At 33.8% G+C, this 12,397-nt stretch overlaps 1 protein-coding gene across 5 annotated transcripts in view; it reads left to right on the forward strand.

Moving 5' to 3' along the window:
- Positions 1-12,397, forward strand: part of PTBP2 (polypyrimidine tract binding protein 2) — an 85,926-nt gene that overhangs the window by 17,953 nt on the left and 55,576 nt on the right. For all 5 annotated transcript variants that reach the window (XM_059926774.1, XM_059926760.1, XM_059926769.1 and 2 more), the window contains exon 3: positions 3,441-3,516. In XM_059926774.1, the coding sequence (XP_059782757.1) occupies positions 3,441-3,516 (76 nt within the window). The remainder of the gene's footprint in view (positions 1-3,440; positions 3,517-12,397) is intronic.

The following is a 12,397-nucleotide window of genomic DNA, read 5'->3' on the forward strand; positions in this document are numbered from 1 at the left end:
CAGATGACAAGATAGTCTATGTACAACATCCAAAAGAATTGACTAAAAATTTCATGGAACTGATAAGTAGTTATTGCAGGATTGCAGGGTACAAGGTTAATATATTAATAGGAAAGTCGATGGTTTTCCTATATACCAATGGTGAGCAAGTACAATTTGAAATTAAAAATAAAGTACAGTTTACATTAGCACCCCCAAAATTGAAAATCTTAAGTATAAATCTAACAAAATATATATAAGATCTACATGAGGAAAACTACAAAACTTTGATAAATGAAACCAAAGAACCAAGTAAGTGTGGATAGATATTCCACGTTCATGGATAGGAAGACTCAGTATTGTCAAGATGTCAGTTCTTCTGAAATTGATATGTAGATTCAGTGCAATCCCAATCAAAATTCCAGCAAGTAGTCATGTGGATGTCAACAAACTGATTCTGAAATTTCTATGGAGAAGCAAAAGACCCAGATAGCCAACAGTATTGAAGGAGAATAGCAAAGTTGGAGGACTGATGCTACTCAACTTCAAGATTTAGTATGAAGCTACAGTGATCATGACAGTGTGGTTCTGGTGAAAGAACAGACAGGTTGATCAGTGAAACAGAATAGAGAGCCCAGAATAGAGCCCCCCCCCCCATAAATATAGTCAACTTATTTTTGACAAAGGAGCAAAGGTAGTCTCTCCAACAAGTGCTACTGAACAGCTGAACATACATGTACAGAAGAATGAATTGAGACACAGATGCTACACTTTTCACAAAAATTAACTCAAAATGGATCATAGACCTAAATATAAAATGCAGAACTATAAAACTCTTAGAAGATAAGGTAAGAGAAGATCTAGATGAGTTGGGTATAAAGATGTATTTTTAGGTACCACACCAAAGACATAATCCATGAAAAAAATAATTGATAAGCTGGACTTTTGCAAAAGATACATGTGATAAAGGGCTGTTATCCAAAATATACAAAAAACTTTTAAACTCAGCAATAAGAAAACGACTCGATTAGGAAATAGACCAAAGAACTTAACAGACATCTCACCACAGAAGATATACAGATAGCAAATAAGTATATGAAAAGATACTTCATATCATATGTCATTAAGGAAATGCAAACTGAAATAACAGTGAAATACTGTTACACTGTCAGAATAGCCAAAGTCTGGAACACTGGAAACCATAAATGCTGGCAAGGATGTGGAGTGTCAGGAATTCTCATACATTCCTGGTGGGAATGCAAAATTATATAGTCACTTTGGAAAACAGTTTGGCTGTTCTTACAAAACTGACCATACTCGTACCGTACGATCCAGCAACTCCTTGGTATTTATTCAAAGGAGTTGAAAACTTACGTATACACTGAAACCTGCACGTGGATCTTAATAGCAGCTTTATTCATAATAGCCAAAACATGGAAGCAACCAAGATGTCCTTCAGTAGGTGAATGGATTAATAAACTGTGGTACGTCCCAACAATGGGGTATTTATCAGCAGTAAAACAAAATGAGTTATCAAGCCATGAAAAGGCATGAGGGGTACATGGTACCATAAATGCAAATTACTAAATGAAAGAAGCCAATTGAGAATGGTACATACTATGTGATTCCAGCTATATTCTGAAAAAGGCAAAACTGAGGAGACAACAAACAAGATCAGGGGTTGGGAGGAGTTTGGATGAATAGGCAGAGCACAGAGGATTTTTAAGGTAGTGAAGATACTGTGTATGATGTTATAATGACGGATATGTCATTACACATTTGTCCAGACCCTTAGGTATTAAAAGGTACAGTATTAAACCCTTAGGTAAACTGAACTTTGGGTGATTATGATGTGTCAAAATAGGTTCATCCTTGGTGATAAATGTACCAGTCTGGTGGAGGATGTTGATAATGGGGGAGGCTATGCATCTTTGGTGGCAGGGGATATATGGGAAATCTGTTCCTTCTCAATTTTATTTTAAACCTAAAAGTGTTCGAAAAAATTAAAAAAAAAACAACTAGGAAACATTTTTGTTGTTGATAGTGAACCAGTAATGGATGTCAGCAGTTCTTAAACTTCAGCATGCTTCAGAAGCATCTGAAAGGCTTGTTAAAACTCAGGTTGTTGGATCCTGTCTCCATTGTTCTGTTCAGTACGTCTAGGATGGATCTGAGAACATATGTTGCTAAGGAAATTTCCAGGTCTAATGCTGCTCTAGGGACCACACTTTAAGGATCTCTAAAGTATCTAACTCTATATATCATATCATGTCCTTATAAAACAGTGCCATGCTGAATCTTCCATACTTTGATTAAAAAATTAAATATGATGTAAATATGGTATTAATGTGACTTGATACTATGTTTTTATTTTCCTCATGCTTGTATTTCTGTGAACTTGATGCTAACAAGTAGAAAGCTTTTAAAAAAGGGGATGACATATAAATATTTGTTCATCACTGTGATACTTATTATAATACAGCTTATTAAAGTATGAGTTTAACACAAATTAACATAAATTTTATGGTTAATTCGGATTGTTTTGGACTTTCTAAATTGCTTTGGTAAATTATCTCCTTTGTACATTTTTTTCCACTTTGGTGGTTGCATTCAACTTTGTCCTGATTGTCTAAATCAGCTAGTGTTGATTGAGTTATTTTAAATATTAATTACCCATGTATGTAAGTATACACATACTTAAAATATGCAAAACAGTTGACTTAGCTTTTTTAAATATTAGTCTGGTCACACATACTTTTGTATGTACACACATTTTTAAAATAGTTGAAACAACATTGGTTGGTTTGAACAACTGTGCAGTTCTGGAAACATACGATTTATAACCTTTTCTTTAAAGGATTTAAAGACATGATTCAATCTCTTTATATTGGCAGAAGGAAATTTCTCATTCCATAGATTTTTGCCTTTGTTTACAGTGTTCTAGCCATTGGAATATATACCTAATTGTTTAATTTTAATGATTATGAAAATGAATTATCCAGCTCATGTAAATGAGTTGTCCAGCTCACCAGTGTGAAGTTCTCATTTTCTAAAGACCTGAGTTATCTGGATGAGTAAAGGGCTGTGAGGCTGAAGGATTCACAGAGTGTCTGTGAGAAAGTCCAGCTGCTGTGGCATTAGTTTGTTTATTTAAAAAAATGATGTAGTTCTCCAAGCCTTCTGATTATGAAACCTAATCAGTTTTCCTATTTATTGTCTGTTGGACTTGGGTGAATGGAAGGAAGGAAACACTGTTGGCTTTGTGGAAAAGGAAGAGATGGATAGGAGAGTGGAGTTAACTTATTATTTTAGGGATTAAATTTTTTATTCCCAGTAGTGTAACACCTGACATTTGGTTTTCAGTGACACTGTTTGAAAAGTTACCAGATAAGTGACAGACTTTCAGATTAATATTTTTAAATGTAAAGGGGTCTTATGCTAATTTGTTCTTGTTTTAACAGAGAGGATCTGACGAACTACTCTCAGGCAGTGTTCTCAGTAGTCCAAACTCTAACATGAGCAGCATGGTGGTTACAGGTAAGTGTTAACTCTCTTAACAGTCTCATTATTTGACATTTCACAGAGCAGAATGTTAAAACAAAAGTTTAGTGTGTTTTACCAGAATAGCCTTTATTTTTAAATACTCTGTGTTGAAACAGTTTAGAGAAATTTTACTATAGTATGTATGTGTCAAGTGCAAAAACCTGAAGTGGGTGATTTGTGGGCAAGTAACTAAATCTGGTTGCTTTTTTTTTTTAAATCACAAAAATGTAACCTATTTTTCTTTCATGTTACAAGTTTCCTCACTCTCACTCCTTTTGTACTTTTGTGCTTAGCTTTTATTGTGTCATAAAATATTTTTATTTTAAGTATTTTTTCTTTATCCCACAAATCCTAAAGCCCAAACTGTAAAAAAAAAAAAAAATACCATAAGATTCATTTGCATAGCTGTTTTTTTTATGTGCTTTAAATCTTTTTTCTGTGTGGTAACAGTATTTTTAACTCTTTGGATTGGTTTCCTTTATTTATTTACTTGGAAATATAAAATGATCTATGTAATCTTCATAGTTAGGGTGTTTAAGCTTTATACGTTTGAAACATTACTGTTGGTTGTTTGTAATGTCTGTCTATAAATAAATATAGACTAATTTTTAGAGCTTAGTTTTATGGCCAGTGGAGCAAATTTGAATCTGATGATGAGTGAATTAGTTTGCCTTATAACCCTACATTTTATATTATTACCTAAAGCCAAAGTTTCTTTTTTCTAAACCCTTTTCTGAATTAGTTGTTTGAGGAATGATATTGGGCAATATAAAGATTGTAAAAGAATGGAAGCATTTTGATTTCCTTCAGGTAGCCATGCTTGTGTATATGTACACCTCAGTGCACATGTACACATCCCTGACAATTAAGTAAAAATTATAATGAAGTATTTTTCAAATATAGTTATAATGATGTTAAGTTGAATTTTTCTGCACATCATCATTACTGAGTTTTCCATGTCATGATTACAAAGCAAAATCACTAGGCCATGATTTTGATAGTCAAGGTACCATGTACAAATAATTGAACAAACAGGCTCAAATGTCTGTATCTCTGCTTTGCCAGTTTCATGTTTTTTGAAGTAGTACATTTAATGATTGATAATGGAAATGTTTTTTAAATTAATATGTAGGGCTATGACAGAGTACTGGTAGCAGCCTTTCCTTCTTTCCATCTTTCCCCAAAATCAAAAACTACAAAACTGAATAAAATATATGGGACACCTGTTGTCTGGAATTGATGAGTAAATAGTACAAGATAATGAAACCTGAGATAAGGGAAACATATGAAGTGAGTCTCATGAATACTTTGGCTTTTCTGCTTTGGGGTACCCTACTGTTGTAGCATATGGAGGTGGAGCTGAAGTAAAGCATGGAGGTCTCACTGTGCTGAAGAGACTAAGATTGGAATTCAAAGCTGCTGAGACATTTGGGATTTATGGAGAAGGATCCTGAAAAAGGAACTTGTCCAGGGGTTTGGGCATAGGTTGGAGGGCAGAATTTGGTGTGGGGATTCTTACTTAATTCAGAATTTTGAATAATGGCTGGGCTGCATATATGCAGGTTGAGACTCTCCTGGTCTATCAGAAATGACCAATTGTGGGTCAGAGCTAGAATGGTGATTCCATAGGTTGTGCAGTGCTCTGAGACATTGGAGTTCTGGGTAGTTAGAATGCGTATGTCTTGCAGATTACTTCAGACATTCTGTTTAGACTGCAAAAAGCTCAGGCCTTAAGAGAAAGGGTCATACACTATAGTAAGTGACAGCCGTAAGACTAAGTTAAGAAACTCTGATAGTCCAGCCTGACAAGACATGAAGGAGTCACCAGTAATTGAATTGCCTGCCTAAATAAAACAACATGCCCTAAGGAAGACAACATGATTCAGTCTTCCCACAGCTATCATCCACAGTATCCTGCATACCATCAAATTTTACGAATCTTGTGAAGAAGCATTCAATAAGAATAGACCTCAAAATGACCTTGATATTGGAATTAGCAGACAAGGACTATAAATATTTTTAAAGCTATAAAAGAAAATATTGAAATAATGAACATGGAAGAATGTGTTGAGAAAAGAACTATAAAGAAAGCATATAGAAATGCTCTAATTGAAAAATACAAAATTTGGAATGAAAAATTCACTGGTTGAGACTAACAGCAGTTTGAAGACAACTGAAGAAAGGTTAATGAACTTGAATACAGATTGATAGAAATTACTCAGTCTTCCAGAGAGAGTAAAAGTATATCTTTGGGGCGATCAAGCAGTCTAACATATGTGTAATTGCAGTTTCAGAGAGGGAGTAAAGAGAATGGTACCAAATATTTATGTAATTGAAGCAGTAATAGTTGAAAACTTCTAAAATTTGAAGAAAACTGTCAGGTAGGATAAGTAAAAAACATACCAAGGCACACAATAATCAAAATATTGAAAACTAATAATAAAGAGAAAATGTTATAAGCAAGCAAGAAAAAGATATCTCACAGGAGACTAACATTAAAAGAAAAAAAAAAGTTCTTTAGGCTGAATGGAATAGCACTAGACAAAAACTTGGATCTGCAGGAGATAACAAGGAGTACCAGGATTGGTAAATAAATGTGTGAAAATTAAAAAAATCTCTCTTTTACTCCTTTAAACTTCTTTGAAAGACTGTTTAGGTATACAGAAACCCTTTTAATTATGTGGTTCATTCTGTACATAGATGTTTATATGACAGTGATTAGCACAAAGTGAATATAAATGGAATTTTACAGTTTAAGGTTTTATATTTTACATGAAGTGATAGAGTATTAACTCTTACGTAAGAATATACTGGTAAATTAAGGTTGCATATTGAAACAATGTCTTTAAAAAGGTAGAAAGACATATTCAAAAGCAAATAGAAAGTTGGAGGGCTGACTCCTCCTTTTAAAAGTTACTGTAAACCTTACACTAACCAAAACAAAGTCGTATTAGCATAAAGAAAGATAAATAGATCAATGGAACAGAATAGAGAGTCTGGAAATAAAGCCACACAGTTATGGACAACTGGTTTTTGACAAAGGCACAAAGGCAATTCAGTGGAGGAAAAAAATAGATTTTTCAGCAAAGGATTCTGTAACAATAGGCTATCCATATGCTACCAACAACAGCAGCAACAAGCTATCGGTACTTGGATCTATACTTCATACAAAAATGAGCTCCAAATGGACTTTGATGTAAATGTAGAACCTAAAAATTATAAGACTTCTAGAAGAAAGCATAGTAGAAAATCTTTGTGACCTTGGGTTATGCAGAGATTTCTTTAATGGGGTCATAGATTGACCCCAAAAGCACAATCTATGAAAGAACAAATGGGACTTCATTAGTTTTAAAAACTTACATTATTCAAAAGACATTGTTAAGAGAATGAAAAGATAAGCCATAGAGCGGCAGACATCGTTACAAAGATGGCTGATATATATACATATATATATATAGCTGATAAAGGATTTTTATCCAGAATATATATAAATTCAGACTACGTATATAAACTCTAAAACTCAACAATAATGCAGCAAACAACCCAATTTGATAAATTGGCAAAAGTAATTGAATTGGTCAGCAAAAAAAATATACAGATGGCAAGTAAGCACATGAAAAAGATGTTCAGCATCATTTGTTGTTAGAGAAATGCAAAGTGAGATAACATTACACATCTCTGCAACAGCTAAAATTTAAAAGATTGATCATACTAAGTGTTGGAAAGGATGTGGGGGAACTGTAACAGTCATATACTGTTGATGGGAAAGTAAAATTATAGAACTACTTTGGAAAACAATTTAGCTAAACATTTACTGTATGATCCAGCTATTTGTTTCCTAGGTGCTTACCCAAGGAAAATGAAAGCATATACTCATTAAAACTCTCATATGAATGTTCATAGTAGCTTTATTCGTAATATCTAAAATCCAGAACAACCCAAGTGTCCATCAGCAGATGAATATATAAAAAGATAGCTCTTTTGGTATTGAATTCCATTGCATACAGTGAAATACTGCTTGGCCATATAGAGTGACCTATGTTACATGCAGCAGCAGGGATAAATCTCTTAAATAATTATGCTCTGTGAAAGACAGGGAAAAAAAAGAGTATGTCCGGTATGAGTCTATTTATATAAAACTTTAGGAGATGCATATTAAAGCAAATTGGTGGTTGCTTGGAATTTAGAGGTGGGTAGAGCAAGGGAGAGGGTTGTAAAGGGCATAAGGAAATTTGAGGGTGATGGATATGTATATTCCCTTATGCTGAAGGTTTCACAGATGTAAATATATGTCAAAACTTGTTAGATTATAACTTCATAGGCAGCTTATTTTATGTGAATTGTACCTCAAAAAGATTATTTAAAAAGAAAAGTCCATAGAGGAATTAAAATGGAATACTATCAAATATAGCAAGAGAAGAACAACAAAACACTGGACAGTTAGAAAATAAAGAGAGATAGATGTTAAACCCAGTCATAAACGTAAATGTAAATTGGTTAAACTAACATAGTTTAGTGCAGTAACCACTAGTTTTGTGAGACTGTGGAGCATATGGAATGTGACTACTCCTAATTGAGATGTAAATGGGGGTGTGTGTTGTTCAAAGACGTACCAAAAAAAAAACGCAAAATAATCTCATTTTTAAAAATACTGATTTAAATGTTGATATGGTAATATTTCAGATATATTGGGTTAAAATATATTATTAAAATTAATTTATTGGCAACTATATGCCAATAATGTGGACAACCTGGAAGAAATGGACAAATTCTTAGAAAAAGTACAACCTTCTGAGACTGAACCAGGAAGAAATAGAAAATATAAACAGACTAGTCATAAGCACTGAAATTGAAACTGTGATTAAAAATCTTCCAACACACAGAAGTCCAGGACCAGATGGCTTCACAGGTGAATTTTATCAAACATTTAGAAAAGAGCTAACACCCATCCTTCTCAAACTCTTCCAAAAAATGGCAGAGGAAGGAACACTCCCAAACTCATTCTATGAGGCCACCATCACCCTGATACCAAAACCAGACAAAGATACTACAAAAAAAGATTACAGACCAATGTAACTGATGAACATAGATGCAAAAATCCTCAACAAAATACTAGCAAATAGAATCCAACAACACATTAAAAGGATCATACACCATGATCAAGTGGGATTTATGCCAGGGATGCAGGGATTCTTCAATATACGCAAATCAATCAATGTGATAAACCATATTACCAAATTGAAGGAGAAAAACCATATGATCATCTCAATAGATGCAGAAAAAGCTTTTGACAAAATTCAACACCATTTATGGTAAAAACTCTCCAGAAAGTTGGCATAGAGGGAACCTAATATACTAAAGGCCATATACCACAAATCCACAGCAAACATCATTCTCAATGGTGAAAAACTGAAAGCGTTTCCTCTAAGATCAGGAACAAGACAAGGATGTCCACTTTCTCCACTATTATTCAACATAGTTTTGGAAGTCCTAGCCACGACAATCAGAGAAGAAAAAGAAACAAAAGGAATCCTAATTGGAAAAGAAGAAGTAAAGCTGTCACTGTTTGCAGATGACATGATACTATACATAGAGAATCCTAAAGATGCCACCAGAAAACTACTAGAGCTAATCAATGAATTTGGTAAAGTTGCAGGATACAAAATTAAAGCACAGAAATCTCTTGCATTCCTATGCACTAACAAAGAAACATCAGAAAGATAAATGAAGGAAACAATCCCATTCACCATTGTAACAAAAAGAATAACATACCTAGGAATAAACCTATCTAAGGAGGTAAAAGACCTGTACTTAGAAAACTATAAGACACTGATGAAAGAAATCAAAGATGACAAACAGATGGAGAGATATACCATGTTCTTGGATTAGAAGAATCAATATTGTGAAAATGACTGTACTGCCCAAAGCAATCTACAGATTCAATGCAATCCCTATCAAATTACCAATGGCATTTTTTACAGAACTAGAACAAAAAATCTTAAAATTTCTATGGAGACACAGAAGACCCTGAATAGCCAAAGGAGTCTTGAGGGAACAAAAGGGAGCTGGAGGAATCAGACTCCCTGACTTCAGACTATACTACAAAGCTACAGTAATCAAGACAATATGGTACTAGCACAAAAACAGAAATACAGATCAATGGAACAAGATAGAAAGCCCAGAGATAAACCCACACACCTATGGTCAGCTAATCTATGACAAAGGAGGCAAGGATATACAGTGGAGAAAAGACAGCCTCTTCAATAAGTGGTGCTGGGAAAACTGGACAGCTGCATGTAAAAGAATGAAATTAGAACACTCCCTAACACCATACACAAAAAAATAAACTCAAAATGGACTAGAGACCTAAATGTAAGGCCGGATGCTATAAAACTCTTAGAGGAAAACATAGGAAGAACACTCTTTGACATAAAGCAAGATCTTCTTTGATCCACCTCCTAGAGTAATGGAAATAAAAACCAGAATAAACAAATGGGACCTAATGAAACTTAAAAGCTTTTGCAAAGCAAAGGAAACTACAAACAAGATGAAAAGACAACCCTCAGAATGGGAGAAAATATTTGCAAATGAATCAATGGACAAAGGATTAATCTCCGAAATATGTGAACAGCTTAAGCAGCTCAATATTAGAAAAACAAACAACCCAATCAAAAAATGGACAGAAGACCTAAATAGACATTTCTCCAAAGACGATATACAGATGGCCAAGAGGCACATGAAAAGCTGCTCAGCATCACTAATTATTAGAGAAATGCAAATCAAAGCTACAGTGAGGTATCACCTCACACCAGTTAGAATGGGCATCATCAGAAAATCTACAAACAACAAATGCTGGAGAGGGTGTGGAGAAAAGGGTACCCTCTTGCACTGTTGGTGGGAATGTAAATTGATACAGCCACTATGGAGAACAGTATGGAGGTTCCTTAAAAAACTAAAAACAGAATTACCATATGACCCAGCAATCCCACTACTGGGCGTATATCCAGAGAAAACCATAATTCAGAAAGACACATGCACTGCAGTGTTCACTGCAGCACTATTTTACAATACCAGGTCATGGAAGCAACCTAAATGCCCATCGACAGACGAATGGATAAAGAAGTTGTGGTACATATATACAATGGTATGTTACTCAGCCATAAAAAGGAACGAAATTGGGTCATTTGTAGAGACGTGGATGGATCTAGAGACTGTCATGCAGAGTGAAGTAAGTCAGGAAGCGAAAAACAAATATCGTATATTAACGCATTTGCAGGGCAGAAATAGAGACACAGATGTAGAGAACAAACGTATGGACAACAAGGGGAGAAAGTGGTGGAGTGGTGGTGGTGGGATGAATTGGGAGATTGGGATTGACATGTATACACTAATATGTATAAAATAGATAATTAATAAGAACCTGAAATTCAAAAATTCAAAAAAAAATAAATTTCACTCCCTTTTACTTTTTGATGTGGTTACTAGAATACTTAAAATTTATGTGGCTTGTAGTATGTTTCTTTTGGACATTCGTAGTCTAAGAAGTCCAATTAAAAGGCAAAGAATATCATACTGGATTAAAAAGTAAGACCTAACTACGCTGTCTACTGCTGTAGTCAGGTTGAAGTATACAGAGACACAAGTTGAAAGTAAAAGGGATGGAAAATAATATTTCATGCAAATAGTAAGCACAAGAAAGTTGATGTGATTGTATTAACATCAGATGAAGTAGAATTCAAGACAAGGAGTATTATCGGGTATAAAAAGGCATATTTCTTAGGGTCGAAAGAGTCAATATATTGGAAAATATAACATTCCTTTATTTGTATATTAGTAATAACAGTTTCAAAGTACATTTTAAAAAATGACAAAATTAAAAGAGAAGCAGTGAAGTCTACAATTTTAAATTTACAATTGGCTATTTTCATATTCCTCATAGTAATCAATAGGACAAATTGATCTTAAAAAAACAATGCGTAGAGGATTGGAACAATGCTGTCAGCTTGGCTTAACTCACATTTACAAGACATCCAATAACTGCAGAATAGCCTTTTAAATGTACATAGGATATTCAACATGATGTTAAAATAACTTACAATAAATTTCAAATGATTGAAGCTCATATAGTACCTGATTGTAGTGGGATTTACAGGAATCTAGGAAATTACCAAGTATTTAGAAATTTACACAATTCTGAAAAGCACATGAATCACAGAAGATATAAAGGGCATATTTTTGAATGAAAATACATCATATTTTAATCATACTTCAAATGAAAATACATCTATATTTTCTTGGAATATAGAAGAAAATATAGAAATATTTTCCCCACACGAGGTGCATGGGGGGAAAATAGTTCTATGCCTATATTAGTACTTATCTACCTACATTGGAAAATATCTGTCTTAGAAAAAAAGAAAGATTTAAAATTTCTGTCAAGAAAGAAAAAGAAAACATAAATTACCAGAATCAGGAATGAAAGTTGAGATATCACTACAGATCCTACACAGTGTAATAGGACAAAGACAGTATCACAGGCATTGGAAATGCTGATAAATTCAGCAACTTAAGTGAAATAGACTAACTCCTTTATAAATCTAGTGAACCAAAACTGATATAATAGATTACCTCTATATTATAATATTATAAGTATGGATTACCTTTATCTCTATTATCAAAATTGAATTTTTAATAATAAAAAACATCTTTTCACAGAGATTACTCAGGCATAGGTGATTTCACTCGTAGGTGGTTTTCACTTGTAGGTGGTTTTTACTCAGGCATGGGCAGTTTCACTGTTGAATTTTATGAAACTTAAAAATAAGAAATAATAGCCGTCTTTTAACCTTTTTTAGAAAAAGAGAAGGGGGATACT

Source organism: Balaenoptera ricei, chromosome 1, assembly GCF_028023285.1.
Source record: "Balaenoptera ricei isolate mBalRic1 chromosome 1, mBalRic1.hap2, whole genome shotgun sequence".
Lineage (NCBI taxonomy): Eukaryota > Metazoa > Chordata > Mammalia > Artiodactyla > Balaenopteridae > Balaenoptera > Balaenoptera ricei.